Source organism: Schistocerca serialis, chromosome 2 (genome assembly GCF_023864345.2).
Source record: "Schistocerca serialis cubense isolate TAMUIC-IGC-003099 chromosome 2, iqSchSeri2.2, whole genome shotgun sequence".
NCBI lineage: Eukaryota > Metazoa > Arthropoda > Insecta > Orthoptera > Acrididae > Schistocerca > Schistocerca serialis.
Window position 1 is genome coordinate 649002604 of NC_064639.1, and position 20479 is coordinate 649023082.

At 42.4% G+C, this 20479-nt stretch overlaps 1 protein-coding gene across 1 annotated transcript in view; it reads right to left on the bottom strand.

The window, feature by feature from the left end:
• Positions 1–6146: 6146 nt before the first annotated feature.
• LOC126455658 (juvenile hormone esterase-like) overlaps positions 6147–20479 on the bottom strand; it is a 70997-nt gene continuing 56664 nt past the window's right edge. Inside the window, exons 8-10 of the mRNA XM_050091425.1 lie at positions 14236–14389; positions 6608–6740; positions 6147–6523 (exon numbers count right to left, since the gene is read on the bottom strand). Of these exons, the coding sequence (XP_049947382.1) occupies positions 6337–6523; positions 6608–6740; positions 14236–14389 (474 nt within the window). The 3' untranslated portion in view covers positions 6147–6336. The remainder of the gene's footprint in view (positions 6524–6607; positions 6741–14235; positions 14390–20479) is intronic.

Sequence of the window (20479 nt, forward strand, 5' to 3'; positions counted from 1 at the left end):
AATGGAAACAAGACTAAAGAAAAATAAATACACGTTCATAGGATTTGCCGACTTGGAAAAAGCGTTCGACAGTGTAAAATGGTGCAAGATGTTCGAAATTCTGAAAAAAGGAGGGGTAAGCTATAGGGGAGACCGGTCATGTACAGTATGTACAACAGCCATGAGGGAATAACAAGAGATAACGACCGAGAACGAAGTGCTCGTATTAAAAAGGGTGTAAGACTGTTCAATGAGTACATCGAGAAATAATAATGATGGCCTGTGACGAGGGCCTCCCGTTGGGTAGACCGCTCGCCTGGTGTCTTTCGATTTGACGCCTCTTCGGCGACTTGCGCGTCGATGAGGATGAAATGATGATGATTAGGACAACACAACACCCAGTCCCTGAGCGGAGAAAATCTCCAACTCAGCCGGCTATCGAACCCTTACGATTGACAGTCCGTCGCGCTGACCACTTAGCTGCAGGGGGAGGACAGTGATAGAAATAAAAGAAAGGTTCAGGAGTGGAATTAAAATTCAGGGTGAAAGGATATCAGTGGTACGATTCGCTGATGACATTGCTATCCTAAGTAAAAGTGAAGAAGAATTATATGATCTGCTGAACGAAATGAACAGTCTGAGGAGTACAGAGTATGGACTGAGAGTAAATCGAAGAAAGATGAAGGTAATGAGAAGTAGTGACAAGATATACGCAATCAAATCGAGAAACTACGCCACCCTTGGCTACTATTAGTATTAACCGCCTTTTCAGTATTGGACAATCACATTTTGATTATCATGTAGCAAAACGTTTGACATACTTTGAAGAGGGGATAGATTCTTTCGTAGGAAGGCAAGCACGCTCTGTAAAGTTGTAGCAAGATTAGAGTTAAAAAATGCTTGGACCTAAGGATTGAAGAAATGTGTACTGTCTTGCTTGTCTCTTGTCTTTACTGCTTTCATGTTCCCTATATTTAATTTTATGTCAGACAAAAGAGAAAATTATTAGCTAATAGGCAATAAATAGTGCAAATTTTCTGAAGAGTTTTATTGTTCCTGTTAGAAATAATTTCACCCAGAATAAATTGTGAGGGATTTATTTTTTCTTTTAAGCGATGTCAAACCGGTCGACTGGGAGCAGAAAAGACACCGCGGGATATTTTAATTTCCACTGTCCTGAGTATAGGTTCGGTGACTTCTATTGCGAAGTATACACGTTTGAATTCCACAGAGTGAAATACGTAACAAAGGCAACGACGCAATAAATAAGAGTTTTTAATCATGTTTCTCGAGCTTTCGCTCATCCTGTTATCTAGTGACGTTTGATGTGGTATGTACAAGACGAATATTGCAGCTGTTATTTATTCTTGCGATAAGCTTTACAGTCAGGGTATCACGACATATTTCGTTTCTTAGGAACTTAATTTTTCATTCATTTTCTGAATTCTCTCATCTGAATGTATAAATAGAAAGTGAAACAGCTAAGATCGTTTAGAGAGTTTTGGTAAGAACCTTTCCCCGTTGTATGTTACATACATATATGTTTAAAGTCAATTTACGAAATATAATGTAGACTTTGACAAATGCCAAAGCAAGAGCGACTAATACCCCACATGGATTTTACAATATGGGCGATACAGATTCATTTCAAATCTATTCATGTTGAGTTTACAAATAAAGAACACTGGGATATTTTAAATAAGAAATTAAAACATCGAAAGCAACAGTCGATGGTATTCGTTATGATGTACGAAACACCCAGGCAAACATGATAGTAAGTGCTTAGAATGTGCCCGAACAGATGCAGGTATGGTGCTGTGGAAATGTCGGTTACAAATACCATAGACAAAACATTTAAGGTCCCTCTGCATCTACACAATTTCTACGCAATTCACGCTTAAGTATATCTCTATCGTTCCGCTCCCAAGCAACTCGAGAAAAAACAAACACTTAAATCTCACCGTGCGAGCTATGATCTCTCTTATATTATTATGACGATCATTTGTCCTCTTGTAGGTGATTTTCAGCAATATGTTTTCGCATTATCAGGAGGAGGTTGAATGTCTCAATGCAACGAGAAACGTCTTTATTTAAATGGTTGTTACCCCATATCCGTCACCCTCTCTCCACTATTTTGTGATAATTCAAAACGAGCTACAGTTCTTTGAACTTTTCTATATTCTTCGTCAATCGAATCCTGTAAAGATCCCATAGCGCAAAGCAATGCTCCAGAAGTGGGCGGAAAAATCGTATGTACGCGGTCCCTTTATTAGAAATGTTGCATGTTCTGAATGTTCCGACAGTAAAACACAGTTTCTCTCCCCCTTCCTAACATTTTCTGTGTGATCTTTGCAGCTTATATTGTTCATTATTGTTGCCCCAAGGTGTTTAGTTCAGTAGACATTCTTCAGATTTTCATTATTTACTGTGTTACCAAATTAAACAGATTCCTTTTAGTGCCCATGTGGATGACCTCACACGCCTCATTATGTACACTACAGTCAATGGCACTTTTCACACCCCTCAGAAATATTATTTAAATCATTTTGCAATTGGTTTTGATCTTCTAATGACTTTATTAGACGGTAAATGACAGCATTATCTGCAGACAATTTAAGAGGGATGTTTAGATGTCTGGTAATTCGTTTACATAGATGAAGATGAGCAGAGAACCTATAACACGCCTTATGGAACGCCCGATTTCACTTCCATTTTACTCGACCTCTTTCCGTCAGCCACTACGAACTGTAGCCTTACTGAGAGGAAATCACGAATCTAGTCGCAGAACTGAGACAATACTCCATAGGCACATATTTCGATCAGAACCGCTTGTGAGAAATGGTGTCAGAAGTCTTCTGGAAATATGTTATTCATTTGACATCCCTTGTCGATAGCACTTACTACTCCATGTGATTAAAGAGCTTGTTGTGTTGCCCAAGAACAACGTTGTCTGAATCCGCGCTGTGTGTTAAGAGATCGTTTTCTTCAAAGTGCTTCATAAAGATCGGAGTATGTTCTAAAATACTATTGCAGATCGACGTCTGTGGTCTGAGTGTTTAATTCACGGGATTACTGTTACCTTCTTGAGCAATGATGTGGCACGTGCAACTTTCCGACCCTTAGATACAGATCCTTCGTCGAGCCAGCTATTATATCACCATATCCCGAAAGGAATCTAACTGATATACTCGTACAATTGGGACTGGAGGCTTAACTTGATTAAGTGATTTAACTTTCTAAGCTGCAGCATGGATATCTACTTTTAAGTTACTCATGCTGGCAAAACTTCTTGGTCAGAATTCTGTAATATTCACTTTGCCTTCTTTGGCGAAGGAATTACAGAAAACCATGTTTAGCAACTTCGCCTTAGCGGCACTGTCATCGGCAACGTTGCCAACACTATCACACATTGAAGGTAGTGACTGTGTCTTCCAAATAGCGTACTTTACGTACGACCAGAATGTCTCTGAATTTTCTGCCAAATTTCGAGACAGAATTTCGTTGTGGATATCATTAAAAGCTTCTCGCGTTGAGGTCACCACTAATTTCGAGCTTCTGTATAAAATGACCAATTTTGCGTTCTCTTAAATCTGCCATTTGGTTTTCGCTGTTTCAGTGACAGTGATCCGTTGCCATCCAAAACTATTCCTTAGAATTTAAACCAAGTCTGGTTTACATTTACATAATTTGTTTGGAAGAAGTGCAGACTGTCTCTTAGGAAAGAGTCAGGAGAATTTGTATCAGTTTTTCTTAAGTAGACATATTCTACGTTTACTTTAGGTGGAATTAGATGTTGCAGTAGCCAGTCTCGTAACCACAACTTTGTGTTCACTAATACTTGTATGCGTGATTGTGCTCACTATTTGCTCAGGATTATTTGCTGGTAAAAGGTCAAGTATGATTTCGGGACTATTTACACTTCAAGTGGACTCCAGAACTGTGTACTCAAAATAATTTTCGGAGAAATCATTTAGCCCAATTTCGAACGAAGTTATATGCATACCACCGGCTTTCCTCATGTATGTTCGCCAAAGTATCGAAGATAGGCTCAAGTCACGACCAACTATAGCTTTATGAGTGCGGTTCCTATCTGATATGATACTCAGGTTTTCTCTGAACCGTCCAGGAAATGTATCACCTGAGTCAGGAGATCGGTGAAGGGATCAGTTAATAATCTATTCCGTTTGTCAAGTATAATCTCCATCCCTGCTAACTCACAGAAATTACCTATTTCAGCGTCATTACAAGATAGTCCTGTTCCATAGCTGTGTGGTCAGCCTGGCAGACTGCCATGCTAAGGGCCAGCGTTCGCTTCTCGGCCGGGTCGGAGATTTTCTCCCATTGATTGCTGGAAGTCGTATTGTATTCATCGTCATTTCACCTCTATCAGCACGCAAATCGTCTAAATGGGGTCAGCTTAAAAGACTTGCCCCAGACGAGCGGTCTAACCATCTGGAGGCCCCAGCCACACACACACATTTCACTGAATTAAAAGGTAAACTATTTCTAACAACAAACACGCCACCCCTAAACATATTCAATCTTCCTATCTGAACATAGTTAGGTCTCTTGTAAAAATTTCGGATCCTTTAGCTAGCCTCCAGTACCTATAACGATTTGAGCATCAGTGCTTCCTATTTGCTTTTGAATATCTGGTTCTTTCGCAAAACAGCTACAGCGGTTCACTACCTTAATAGCTACAGTTCCTAGGCCAAGCGTCTTTCCTGTGCTTGACCCGCACCCATGGAGACTGAAGCCCTTCTTGTGTTTTCTCGAGACCCTCGACCTAAAAAGCCTCACAGTGCACTCCACACAGCGTGTAGCCGTCTACTGTCTGTAATGGACCCATGACCTATTAACCGAAACCCTACACCCTGATATTCTGGTGAAACGATTATCTGGAAGATCTAATCAAGATTCGAGATAAGTGTCCTGGACTTCGTCAAACAGATGATATTGACTCACATAGAGAGCCACAGTCCTATTAAGATATGAATGAGGTATGTGTGCGAATCAGCAAGTGGAAGATAACGATGAGACAGCAGAAGACTGAAAAAATGGTAACATCGAATGTACAGATTAGCACTATGCCTTTCCCTTAGCAACACCACATTCACGAGATTAGCGTTGGTCAAAATGACAAATCCATAATCGGAAAGTCTGGTGGCGCGCAAGACAATCCATATACGTAACATAAATACGTTTCATTTACAGTGAGCGATAAATAACGTTCTAAGTTGGTTGCTTTGCTCGCAGACTCAAACCTACCTAGACTTCTGCTTACAAGGCGAGTGGCCCACGACTAATTGCCAGCTCGAATCACTTCTTCGGACAGTGTTCATGACAACCCTCAATGCACGACGTGATTAAGGCTGTTCATATCTTTTCTTTTTTTAAACTGTGGTCATGGTGGTCTAACGGCTTGAGCAATAGACTGCGGCTCTAGATGTCCGAGATTCAATTCCATGTAGTGGAGAGGATTTATCCTCGTTCGAGTCCCTCCTTCACGGCTCATAGCCTGTGTTTCAACCTAATAATAAGTCAGTTTGATTTAGAAAGTGTACAAAAACTACACATATCAATACTTTAGAGCAAAAACTGAAATGAGTACCAGGGATCATCACTATTTCAACAATAGATATCTACATGAAAATATGCACATTAATCATGTGCTACATGAATTGCTACTGTCCATACAAGAAACATTAGAAAGAAACTTGCCATAATGAGCCTCCTATCAAGCTTTCTATTCAAAAATTACTATTAATAATTGGCCACACTGGTGAAACTGAATGTCATCAAACTGTGCCGACGGGCAATTTGTAATATTTTCCTTCGTAGCGGGAGTAGCCATTTATACTTATGGGGAAAATACTGGAGATATCCCTTCGTAGCCGGCCGCGGTGGCCGAGCGGTTCTAGGCGCTCAGACCGGAACCGCGAGACCACTACCGTCGCAGGTTCGAATCCTGCCTCGGGCATGGATGTGCGTCACGTCCTTAGGTTAGTTAGGTTTAAGTAGTTCCAAGTTCTAAGGGACTGATGACCACAGATGTTAAGTCCCATAGTGCTCAGAGCCATTTGAACCATTTTTTACCACTGACGCAACTAAAATACCAACAAATTTTTCTGTAGAGATGATTATTAGATGCTGAAGGTATTACAATATTTACTCCCGTGTTCATCTTTTTAATCAGAATGGCTATGGTAACATACACTTAGAGATAATCCATATCTGTACAGTGGAATTATAATCTTTGAGTAAGTGCTACATGCAGTCTTTCTTAAAATGGACGTAGGGCTTCTTTCCGTGGTAGAAATCGAAGTAAGTGTTCCAGGATTTGAAACGTCTCAAAAACTACAGACGGGAGATTAGCCCGTTTTTCTTGTTATACAGTCCGTCCCAGAAGTCCATCCGCGGTTTGAGCAGATTTTTCTCAATGCTGAGCCCGTGGTTGCTGATGTACAAGTGGCTGGGATCTCGAGTGCTGACTGTTGGCCACGTGACACTCAGCAGAGGGTCTCCTTGAACAGGTGTAGGGTTCCTGCAAACAATTCCAACTTGTTAATATAAACGCTCTTAAAACGAATCAAATAAAAAAAATTAGAAATGGATGAATTCAGCCTACCCTGTCTTCGCAAAGTTGGTCCACAGTTTAGTCATCCTGGCAATAATTCTGCCCTCGACAGAGTCAGGATCGACCTGAGAAGCAAATGAATTGACACGGAACAAGTAGCCAATGTCGTCGGCGTGGCTGGCACCTAAAATATAACCAGAATATCACAACTTCAGCCGTTATTTTCCACATTCACACCTACCAAATGGTTCAAATAACTCTGAGCACTGTGGGACTTAGCTTCCGAGCTCATCAGTCCCCTAGAACTTAGAACTACTTAAACCTAACTAACCTAAGGACATCACACACATCCATGCCCGAGGCAGGATTCCAACCTGCGACCGTAGCGGTCACGCGGTTCGAGACTGTAGCGCCTAGAACCCCTCGGCCACCCCCGTCGGCTCACACCTACCAATTTGTAGCCGCATACACATTGAACGAGCCTCGTACAATCGTTACTTAATTTTCACACGTTTCTGACTTTGTTACTACGTAATGTTCGGATGATCTGGACAGGAACTACAACAAGAGGTACTTATGAACTGCACGCACAGTGAGTATGTGAAGAGAATATCAGAAAAAAAGCTTACGAAACGAAATTTCTCTAGACGTTCTGTGCTTCAGAGCATTTATTGGATTCTATAAGTCTCATACATCTTCTTCATAATATCACTTAATTCATTATGCATCACAGGTTAAGGAACTTAGTTGAGGTCAGTTTGTAACGAAGGGTTTCTTTTGCGATAAATAATAATAAATAGATATCTGAACATACTGGCGCAGACGATATGAAAAAGGAAAATATGACCGCTGGGAATTTTCAGTATGATATTGCTTTATTCAACGAATAGTTTCGATAGCATCATCATCATTATCAACATCTGGTGGCTGAACCTATTACTACTTCAATTTGATTTGGTGAGTATACAGAAACTACATAGTTAGCAGTGTCTAAAGACATATATCAAAACTTGATAGCAAAAACTTCAACATTTGAGTCTCACTTCCAACTAAGGAAACCGATTGTCATTATGGCAGTTTAAATGTTATTAAACACTACAAATATTTGCCTATATACCATTATATAGAAACTTAAAGTTTAATAAAAAAATATGAAAAACTTTTCAATTTTGGAGAGGTTGAAGATGTTTATAAATTATATCAGGTAATGTGATTTTGCTGTGTGTGCATCCACTGCTTAACTGATACATGTTAAATTTTCTTAAAAAACCGTTTCTATATCTTCATATAGTGGTGCGACCTTCCTACCGCAGACATAGCCACTGTCGCTACATGTGGCATTTTTCTGTTTTCATCAGTTTTGCAGCACTGGTCTGAAAACGTGACTTGCAGTGTTTAGCTACGCGGTTTATAACCCATTTTAACTCGCAATGTTAATTTCCAGTGTAATTTGAATGGTCTAATGTTAAATTAGGTATATTTTTTTCACTTGAAGATGCGACTACTATATCGGGAAACCAGTCATGTATAATCCAAGAATAAAGGTTTATCAACAGTGAAAGCGGTTTCCAGAATTTTCTTCAGAAGATGTAAATAAAATTTTTGAAAGAAATTTTGTAACATATATCAGGTAAACTAAATGTAACTGTATACTTACCAAAGTCTATGAAATTTGTGAACTTCAAAATAAACAAGTTAAACTAAAAAAATCAAACCGCTTGTGTAAATTGCAGTGTAGCTGTAGCTTCTCCATGGCAGATGGTTGATATCGTAAAAGCAATAACAAACATTGTTGAAATATTTTATTAAAAAGCAAAACGTACAAACAGTGTGAATATGATACTTTTCGAAAAATTCGTTGATTATCAAAACCGGAGGCGGCTCTTCCCAGAAGGTGTTATTATGTCGTACGTAATGTTAAGGGACAAATGTGTTGTCCGTGATAAAAGGGTGTTGTAGGCTGAATAAATAACTATCAGTTATAATCTTACTAAAGCATAAATCAACAAGGGCCATCAGTCTCAAAATGTTTGAAAGTGGTGTGAGGACAACTATGTATTCCAACAACTCATTCGTATATACACTAATTAGCCAAGCCAATATGACTGTTAAGACGGGAGTATATGTGTAAATATCTGTATCTATTTAAGATTCTCTTTTCTGTTGGTAGCAGAAAACTGATTAAAGACCCTTGCCTGCCTATGCCCTGTTTCGAAATTTTATTCTCGAAAGTAGCGTAATCCCGTCAACTAAATTAGTATATTCATAACCTCCTCTAAATTGACATTTACGAGAAACACTGTCTCCATAATAGCGACTAATAGTGAAATGACTGTCTAAGTTACACCACACTATCACTTGAAGCTTATCAGTGCTCTGTTCGTTTATTAATCTTTCGGTGCACAGGATTGTGTAAGAGGCAAATTATCGTGAAGCCCTAGTCAGTTATGCTCATGTGCTAAATGAAAGATTAACTAAAAAGGTCTTAATGAACATTTGATCATTTGGTTGGTCGTCCGTCTACATAAAAAACTTAGTTTGCTGTTTTCCCTTCATTTGGTAATGAGTGTAAAGGTAGGTATTATCGACAATATCATGCAGCATAATATTTTAGAGATTTGTACAGACTGTCCCAGGAGGCCTGGTCAATGTTGCGGGCTATTACAGGAACGATCATGTGAATCAAAAACACTCTATGTGGATATATGCCCTGTTCCTAATGGTATCTGGCATATGATGCATTTGATGCCCATCATTATTTATTTTCTACCTTATGTAATGCATTGTCAGGTTTACATACGTACAACACCAATACACGCATTTTACAAAGTATCAGTTGCAAAATGCGTATCTCTAAGACATTCACCTCTAAACGTTAGCGTAATCGTCACATCATTGCTACTGTAGTTCACAATAAATGTTCGAATATCCCACTGTCAACTTCAGTGCGTTTGTGTACTCTTGGAGGAACATGCTGTGTTGCTTGTCTGACAAGAAACACCTTGACTGCGAAGTTATAAGTATTAACAACAATGACGGGAAAATATTATCTGCTGTTGACTCACCACGTGCATCAGGAGGACGACAGAAAATAAGTGTCCGGGAGTGGCAGAGGTAACCTTCTGTGGGATGTATATATAGAACTTAACAAAATCGACATAGCTGAGATCGAAGAAATGTTCAAAACAAACGATTAACTCGCACCATGAATACCGAATGAAAAATGACGCACAACAGTGATTACAAAAGTTCGCACCATCAAGATCGAAAGCAAATTTCTAGGGAGCTAAAAGTCGTGCTGGATGTACAGCTGGGTATCCGCTCTTAAAGAATAAATGTAGAATTATGTTGGTATCACGTAATGGCGAGAAGTGATTGAATGTGATGGCCTGCATCCGAATGCGAAACAGTCTGTCATGGAGCTTATCGTGAAACTGGCTATCCTTTAAGGCGTAGCTGCAGATAGTGCGATAATATGTTTTATTGGCACGAAAATTAAAAAAACCACAAACATCCATATTGTAGGAACAGCAATGTCACATAGTTTTCAGAAGGGATAGTTTGCTGTAAAGGAATTTGAATTTTTTACGCAGACCAGGAATCAAGCAAAAGCAAGTTATTTTCACCAGCGCTCATACCGTAGCTATAGTTCACTTAAGCCCATTTTCCCACTCTTTCTTGCTTTGACATAAATATTCCATACACCCCTAGCAATGTATTCCTTATTGCCCTTGCAAGATCACGCACACGCGAAAGAATTGTAGCGAACAGAGCACCTACAACCTATTGTATCACAATAAGTCACTTTCCAACTAATTTACCATCCACATTCACAGTCGGAATAATTGTATACGAATGCGTTAAGGCATTGATGTTAGCTGATCTTGATACAACTCTCTTGGTACCTCTAATTCCTGGAGTTCCTTTCATATGCAATTCCTTTCAAAATCCTGTTTGGTCGTAGTTGGAAATAAAGTCCTTACTGAACAAGAGGATAAGTTTGTTTATCTTATACACTAATTTTCGGAACGATTCTGCAGTATGCTGCGCATCGTCATGTTGACGCTATGTTTCAATTTCGTTATCTTACGTGTTACAGTTCTGTAGCACTGTGTGAAGTTATGCAGCTATCAATTGCTTCCCTTGAAATCACTGTAATCTATGTCGCGAACAATTTGATCTGGATTATGTAATAGGTCACTATCATGTATATCCTTGAAAAGCGCAAACACCAATTTTTGTAACAAGTGCGACGTGTCCTCCTTTGAGTATCCGTAGTTTTACTTATGCACTACACGGTAATATTGCTTGCTGCAGACCTATTCGAAATTGTTCATAATTCCTCGAACAGTCCACGGGTGTATTGCCGGTCCATAGTGTCCAACGGGCACAATATTTCGGCGATCAGACATGTCGCCATTGTCAGGTGCGCGGACGAACTGAATAGTAATTGGTTATTTACTATGCTGCGGATGACCGTCCATGTATATAATAATGACAAGTACCGGCTCCTTGACCAACGATTGTCATTTACTATGTTTCAGTGGAGACTGGATCTGTGGCTTCCTTTCCGACAAAGATGCTAAACTACATGGTTCGACACCTGCTTCAATATCACCTTCACCCGTTAAGAATGTATAGTCATCATGTACTCCTCATGAACACTGTCCGCACCGTAAAGCGTATACGACATCACACATACCACTGACTCATCATTCAAGAACGCTGATATTTCTTTTGACACTTCTTCCTCACTCTGCAAAATTCGTTGGTTCCCTTTCTGACGAGATATCTGCTGCAGCAACTGGTGTTGTAGATATAAATCCTTGTTTGCTTTGTTTATCGTTGCCATTGCATTTGTAGCAGAACCACTAGCACTGTAGCTCTGCTATGAGCTACACTATGTGATCAAAAGTATCCGGACACCTGGTTGAAAATTACTTACAAGTTCGTGGCGCCCTCCATCAGTAATGCTGGAATTCAGTATGGCGCTGGCCCACCCTTAGTCTTGATTACCGCTTCCCCTCTTCCAGGCATACGTTCAATGAGGTGCTGGAAGGTTTCTTGGGGAATGGCAGTCCATTCTTCACGAAGTGCTGGACTGAGGAGAGGTATCGATGTCAATCGGTGAGACCTGGCAGGAAGTCGGCGTTCCAAAACATCCCAAAGGTGTTCTATAGGGTTCAGGTCAGGACTCTGTCCAAGCAAGTCCATTACAGGGATGTTATTGTCGTGTAACCACGCCACCACAAGCCGTGCATTATGAATAGGTGCTCGATCATGTTGAAAGTTGCTACGGCCATTCCTGAATTGCTGTTCAACAGTGGGAAGCAAGAATGTGCTGAAAACATCAATGTAGGCCTGTGCTATGATAGTGCCACGGAAACAACAAGGGGTGCAAGGCCCCTCCATGAAAAACACGACCACACCATAACACCACAGCCTCCGATTTTTACTGCTGGCACTACACACGATGGTAGATGACGTTCACTAGGCATTCGCTATACCCAAACCCTGCCATCGGATCGCCACATTGTGTACCGTGATCCGTCACTCCACAGAACGTTTTCCCACTGGTCAGTTGTTCAATGTTTACGCTCCTTACACCAAGCGAGGCGTCGTTTGGCATTTACCGCTGTCATGTGTGGCTTGTGAGCCGCTCGACCATGAAGCCCTAGTTGTCTCACCTCCCGCCTAACTTTCATAGTAATGAATCCTTTTGTAGTTTGGAATTCCTGTGTGATGATCTGGATAGATGTCTACGTATTACACATTACGACCCTCTTCAACTGTCGACAGTCACTGTCACTCAACAGACGAGGTCAGCCTGTGCGCTTTTGTGCTGTACGTGTCCATTCACGTTTTTACTTTTCTATCACGTAGGAAACAGTGGACCTGGGGATGTTTAAGAGTGCGGAAATATCGCGTACAAACGTATGACACAAGTAACATCCTATCAACTGACCACGTTCGAAGTCAGCGAGTCGGCGGAGTGCCCCATTCTGCTCGATCACGATGTTTAATGACTACTGAGGTCACTGATATGGAGTACCTGGCAGTAGGTGCCAGCACAATGCAGCTAATATGAAAAGTGTATTTTTGAGGGTGTCCGGATACTTTTGATCAAATAGTGTTTTTGTCGACTAAGCAGTTCAACTACGATCCCTAACCTTATACTGTGCTCATTATTGGATACTTCCAGTCCAGCCCCATTAGCATCCAATATTGTGGATGCATGGCAGACAATTTGAGGGGCGTCGAATGCCTTAAGCATCATTGCCCTTTTTCGACACCACACTCAAAGGGTTGCTTGTGAGTGCCAATGTACGTTTCTTAATGAGGGCATCAGCTTCCATGATGCGACCAAGCAGTTCGTCCTGCGTCTTCACTTTTCGTATGTACATCTCTGATTTCATCCAATCCCATAAACAAAAATCTATGGGCCAATTAATCGTACGATCAAGGCCAATCCAGCGATTAGCGTAGGTCACATACATGGGCACCACTATCTCAGAGACAAATAACATTAAACGTGTACTGCCTCGGAAACCATTTGGAATACGGCATATCTCCAGACGAAGCTTTTATCCTATTGAGCGTTGAATACTGCCCATTCCTGCTGGGACACCAAGTATTATGTTTGTGTTTATAGGCGTTGATGTCCATTGTAATTAAGGATATATATTTTACATCACCTCATGCTGTTAAACTGATTGATGATCTAACGCGAGATCAGTATTATGATTACCTACTTTTTTTGTCAGATAAAGTTGTAAGCTCTTTTACGTAATGTATCTCAATCTCTCAGATGACGACTGTCATGCTGAAATCAGTCGCAGAGTGTAGTATGATTCACAAACTTTTTTTTTGTATTAGGAAAGTCCTTTACACAATTTCTAAAAGCTACAGAGCACGACGTATGGATTTTATGATTTTGTTTTCTCCGTAGATTATTAATTGGTTACGTTGCTGTCACGATGAGCAATTGGTTCAAATGGCTCTGAGCACTATGGGACTTAACATCTATGGTCATCAGTCCCCTAGAACTTAGAACTACTTAAACCTAACTAACCTAAGGACATCACACAACACCCAGCCATCACGAGGCAGAGAAAATCCCTGACCCCGCCGGGAATCGAACCCGGGAACCCGGGCGTGGGAAGCGAGAACGCTACCGCACGACCACGAGATGCGGGCGATGAGCAATTCTTGAGAAAAACTGTGCTTGCGTAACTCCACTTTGCCAATGGGTTTAAATGGCAGTACGCCAGCTTGCAGCAGTCGACCAAGCAATGGTGAACTTTTATTCCCAGTAAGCTTTTACGAATGAGCGGCCCGCAGGCGCTGACAGTGTAGATTAGGTTAAGTAGGCAGCTATAGGCCAATCGCTGCCTGCAAGAATCACAGCTGACGCAAATCCTTACGTTTTACATCAGGCAGCCCTCGTACCCTACATAGCTACGGACATGTTCATGGCAGTACCTGTCTAGCACTCTATGTGGGAGGGAGGGAGCTACAGAACTCGGATAAAATTAAAGGGAAGTAATCTTAGCAATTCCTCACCTTACGCAGTGGCACTAGCACTATGCCTCGCGGATTAGAGCCACTGTGTTAGAGCAAAGACTGCTGCTTTGGCTGTATCAGACTAATGGGAACACTCTCAACTCAGCGTGACTCACCTGGAAAATCCTGCGCCCCGTACAGTCTTTTGAACCAGTTGAGTCGAGTGTCAACGTTGAAGAAGTAGAAGTATACAGGTTGAGCAGGGAACGTCTCGGCCTGCCTCCTAGCGGCCCTGTAGCACTGGTAGATGTACGTCGCGTCTCCACGTACCTGCAACGGCAACAGGCCGCCGTCGATAAACGGACCAGTAGCTAAACGGAGTAGCCAGGTACTTCTTGTCACACAAAATGAAACAGGAAACCTTGCTGACAAAGTACCTACTGTCTCGAATGAACTGTTATCCAGTTAGGAGACGTACTGTCACGAAGTATTTGCAGGGTAGGAACACTGAGATTTACCGTTTCTACGTAATCTTTTAAGTCTCAGAACATACAAATTTCCTGTAAGAGCATCTGAAAATACAGTTTTTAGGCAGAGAAGTACAGTGTGAATATTTACTGATTATGAAAGGCATATTTATGTACACCATCAGCATTGAACTGGTAGTTTTAGTATACATGTACCATTTTTTGGATGTGTTCACAAATTCGTTATATAATCTTTCTTCCTAATGTAATAAACATAGTTCCCTTATTATTCATTTAAACAAAAATATATATAAAACATTAACCTTCAGAACATCGTTGACTTTGAAACCATTGTGGTAGTAAAACCTTAGCGCATAGAGGGCACACTGAGTATACATCGTCTGTATAGTTGTTTTAAAGCTTTTAATTGATATTTTATACAACATTTAAGTATTTTCATGGTTGTAAAGAGATATTTTATGCATAACTATTTTATGTTATTATTGTACTTTGTTTTTTATGTTTTGACGATTATGTGAACCCGTTATACACTGATTGGTTGACATGAAGTAGATGGAGAAGTGACAGGCGGAGCATCTTCGTATTTAAACGTATGCCCGTCACTTGCTGGCACCAATTGACATCACAGCAGCTGAGAAGAGTGCTCCACCTACCATCTTCGAAGCATGCTATGGCTATAACAAGTCTTAGTGTATTTTATCCTTATAAGCATTTTGCCATATTTTATTTTCAATCTAGTAAGGTTTCTATTACTTTCTAAATAAAATTACAGGTCTGATGATGGTCATGTGATATGACCGAAACCGGTCACCTATTTTCTTGTAATATAAGTGGTGCGATCAAGATTTAATTTTAAAAAGAAAAAAATTTTTAAACAATTTTTGATCGCTGTTCCAAAAATATTTATTAAAAAAGGAAACATCAGTATTTACACTTATAAGCCAAAAGCTTATGATCACTGCCCACCGCGACTTTCGATGCCACCTGGTGCCGCTGCTGGCATGTGGTTCGGTAACAAAAAAATGTAAGAGGAGCAACAAGGGACGGGGGATCACCCTAACGAAAATATGGGCTGCAAATTGGGATATGCAATGATATAAGCGACTTTGACAGAGGGCAGATTTTTACTACACAGAGACTGTGAAATATCTCTAAAACGGCGAAGCTGGTTGAATGTTCACCTGCTACCGTCATGAGCTTCTACGGAAAGAGATAAGACAGTAAAACTACTATTAGGCGCTAAATGATTGGACGTCCAAGACTCTTCACAGAAACTGGTGTTCGGAGACTTATATTCACTGTAAAGTAGGATAGGTGGTAATCTGTGGCATCTCTGTCGAAAAAAGCAAAGCACTATGGTGGTGCAGGCACAAGTGTTTCGGAGCACACCGTTCGTCGTACGTTGTTGAACGTGAAGCAGTGCAGCAAAGCAACCGTACATGTTCACATGTTGATTGACCGAACAACATCGTCATTTACGATTACAGTGGGCACTGGACCATCGGGATTCGACCGTCGATCACTGGAAACGTGTCGGCTCTTCGGGTGAATCGAGTTTTTCCTACACTGAGACGATGGTCGTCTCCACAAACGCCATCATGGAGGTGAACGGCGGCTCGAAACGCGCAGAGTGCCACAGACGAAGGGTGGTGTGAGCAGCATTATGCTATGGGAAGCATTCTCTTGCACTTGCATGGGAACTGTGGTTGTAATCGACACGTTGACAGCTGCAAACTATCTGCATTCCTTCATGCTTGATGTCTTCCACGACGGCGATGTCATCTTTCAGCAGTATAACTGTCCGTGTCTCGGAGCCAGAACTGTACTACAGTGGTTTGGGGCCCGTTATAGTGAACTCAAGTTGATGTCTCGACGATCAAATTGGCCTTATGTAAATGCTATGAAGCCCATCTGGTTCGCTATAGACCGCCATCACGGCATAGGCTAATCAGCGGCCCGTTATTTATGTGAATTACATGACCTGCAGGTAGACATCTAATGCCTCATACCTCCACAAACATACCGACAAACTGTCGGATCGCTGATACGCAGAATCCGTGATGTATTTCGTTCCTAAGACGGACAAACAAGCTATTAAGCAGTTGGTCATAATTTTTTGGCACATCATATCACTGGAAACATCTGTACTCCCGCTGGACGCTGGAAAGGAAACGTATGCATATCTTTTGTGAGACGGGAGCTGTACGAAGCAAGTGTGATTCGTTTCGGGAGCAGCACAATACAAAGAGAGACTCCAATGCAATACAAAGAGGGCGAAGAATACTTATTAGCGGCCCTGCAGCGCCGTTATGACCACTCACAGCCACGTTTCTGGCCACTAGTATTACACTGACATCATCGCCTTCGAAGGCGATATAGTCAGCTAGGCTATTCACACGTCGCTCAAGGACATTGTGAAAGGTTTCACTTCTGAATCTTGTAAGACAGGCAGATGTTTAGCGGTAGTAAACATGGGAAATAATGCTCGGAAACAAGAAACGCAAGATACATCAGTAAATATAAACTCAAGATTCACCAGCAAATGTAACAGAAAATCCCTAAGATAGCAAGAGGAAGAAAAATAACAAGGAAAAATTCCAGATCAATTCAAAAAGTACCGCAAACGTCACTATCGGTTAAAACCCACAGAAAGCTTGCAATGACGCACAAGCATTAAGAGGAGCATCGAGAGTCCTCAAACGATAAAGTAATCAAGTTTTGAAATCAGGCCAAAGTGGGTAACATACCAAATAAGGAGAACACTTTAATGAGACTACTGTGCTGTTTACTCTCAGCAGTTCTGTGCTCGATGTTATTAGCGTCAATAATAATATCAAGACTTCCATTCCAGTGATAGAAAATTTGTTAAGAAGTAACTGTACTGTTCTCAACAAGGCAGATGAGCTAAATCCATGTATGTAGAGGGTCGTTTCGCCTCCAAGCCATATAAACACGTGTCTGCTGTGAAATAAAGGTCGTATAATCTGAGCCTTACATTAGAGGAGACTAACAGCACTATTAGACTCTAAGGCATAAAAAAGGCACACCACGAAGGAGTTATCCGAAAGATATCGAAATCATTAGACGTGATGAACATGCACAAACGAACTCTTAACAATTTCAGAAACATTGGATGTTTCATTCATTAGCAAAATCTTCACAAACTGTGCACATCAATAACGTGTTGGTTCACATCTGGCCTTTATGTAGCCAGTTACCTCATTTAGCATTGTTGTTGGATGTCCTCCTGATGGACATCGTGTCAGTGTCTCCCTAAATGGAGCTTCAAATCGCCAAAACCCCGAGCTGGCTGTAGGGTCATACCCATAACGCTCCAACACCCTCAACGGGCGAGAGATCCAGTGACCCGTCTGGTCAAGGTAGACTCTCCCAAGCACGAAGGAAAGCAGTGAATACTCCTCCTGCATACGGGCGGGCATTACCCTGCTGAAATTTAAGCCCAGAATGACTTGTCATGAGAGACAACAAAACAGTTTGTCGACGTACCGCTGTGCTGTAAGAGCGCCACTGATGAGAGAGCTCTTGATATGAAAAATATGGCACTCCAGTCCAATATTCCTGGTTTTAAGGGCGTATGGTCGGCGATATTCAGGGCTGCTATCCCACTGCTGTACGAGGCGTCTCGAGGCGCATTTTCGGCTTGGAATCTGTTTGACTGGAGCAGCAATGTCTTCAGTGATGAGCCCCCCTGCGAAATGAGCGCAGATGACCAGTGAAGACGTGGCTTGAGACACTCCAGACAGCGATGGGATACCAACCTGTCATCCGCCATATGGCTCGACAACCAGGAGCTGTGGTCTGTGGTACCGTTTCATTTGATAGCAGGATTCCTTTGGTTGTCATCCTCACCACCTTTACAGCTCAACTATACGTCGAAATTATTTTATGTTACGTTTCCTTGCCCTTCATGTGTAACAACAACGACTCTGTCCTATTGTACATATAATATTTTTGCTTCTGATTTTTCGATAAACTTGTGTAATTAATGTTCTGCTTTCATTTCTTTTTTTGTTTCATGGCATTGTGTTAAGAAAACTGTAAACAAGTTTCAATGTGAATATTAATGTTTATGTCAAATGTCAAGTAATATTGTAATAGAACTGAAATGTAACAAATGTTGAAACTGTCGTAAGATGTTCAAAATTGTAATTGTGCGTCTGGTCCATACGTAGGCAATGTGTTAGGATATGTAGAATGCAAAACCTCGGGTGAATACCTGGCCTGTCAGGGAGCGGTAAAAGGTGGATGGCAGGCGAGCGCGGGGAATGCACGCGGGCACTGCACGGCACAACGGGCTCAGCAGTAGTAGTTGGAGTTTGGCACTGGTATGAGCAACAACACCTTCTGGAGCGAGGAGGCTCTCCTGGAAGACGTAGTTTCACTGACCCTCAGGTATGCTGTTCCAACGCCCACACAGCATGGCAAAATTCCATAGGCACTAAATGGAAAAGTATTGCGACGCTAAGAAGATTTAAAGTGCCGATACGTCAAGAACCATAGCTGTGGTTGTACGTGTGCTCTGTGCCTCGCCATCTCGCCGCCCGCCAACCGCCGCATCGATACAAGCAGGTTGAAACTTTTAGTACTACAGTCGTATGGACCATAGAGTGAACTGTTCAATAATAACCTAAATTTTACCAGAACTTTCCCCTCATTTAATTATCCTCACAACTAACCTAGACAGGGTCCTTTCCAAATGTTGTGCAATCCGAGTGTCCCGAAATGAAAAATTAAATTTTGTGTTAATAATAATTACTTGCAGACCTAACTACACTCCTGGAAATGGAAAAAAGAACACATTGACACCGGTGTGTCAGACCCACCATACTTGCTCCGGACACTGCGAGAGGGCTGTACAAGCAATGATCACACGCACGGCACAGCGGACACACCAGGAACCGCGGTGTTGGCCGTCGAATGGCGCTAGCTGCGCAGCATTTGTGCACCGCCGCCGTCAGTGTCAGCCAGTTTGCCGTGGCATACGGAGCTCCATCGCAGTCTTTAACACTGGTAGCATGCCGCGACAGCGTGGACGTGAACCGTATGTGCAGTTTACGGACATTGAGCGAGGGCGTATAGTGGGCATGCGGGAGGCCGGGTGGACGTACCGCCGAATTGCTCAACACGTGGGGCGTGAGGTCTCCACAGTACATCGATGTTGTCGCCAGTGGTCGGCGGAAGGTGCACGTGCCCGTCGACCTGGGACCGGACCGCAGCGACGCACGGATGCACGCCAAGACCGTAGGATCCTACGCAGTGCCGTAGGGGACCGCACCGCCACTTCCCAGCAAATTAGGGACACTGTTGCTCCTGGGGTGTCGGCGAGGACCATTCGCAACCGTCTCCATGAAGCTGGGCTACGGTCCCGCACACCGTTAGGCCGTCTTCCGCTCACGCCCCAACATCGTGCAGCCCGCCTCCAGTGGTGTCGCGACAGGCGTGAATGGAGGGACGAATGGAGACGTGTCGTCTTCAGCGATGAGAGTCGCTTCTGCCTTGGTGCCAATGATGGTCGTATGCGTGTTTGGCGCCGTGCAGGTGAGCGCCACAATCAGGACTGCATACGACCGAGGCACACAGGGCCAACACCCGGCGTCATGGTGTGGGGAGCGATCTCCTACACTGGCCGTACACCACTGGTGATCGTCGAGGGGACACTGAATAGTGCACGGTACATCCAAACCGTCATCGAACCCATCGTTCTACCATTCCTAGACCGGCAAGGGAACTTGCTGTTCCAACAGGACAATGCACGTCCGCATGTATCCCGTGCCACCCAACGTGCTCTAGAAGGTGTAAGTCAACTACCCTGGCCAGCAAGATCTCCGGATCTGTCCCCCATTGAGCATGTTTGGGACTGGATGAAGCGTCGTCTCACGCGGTCTGCACGTCCAGCACGAACGCTGGTCCA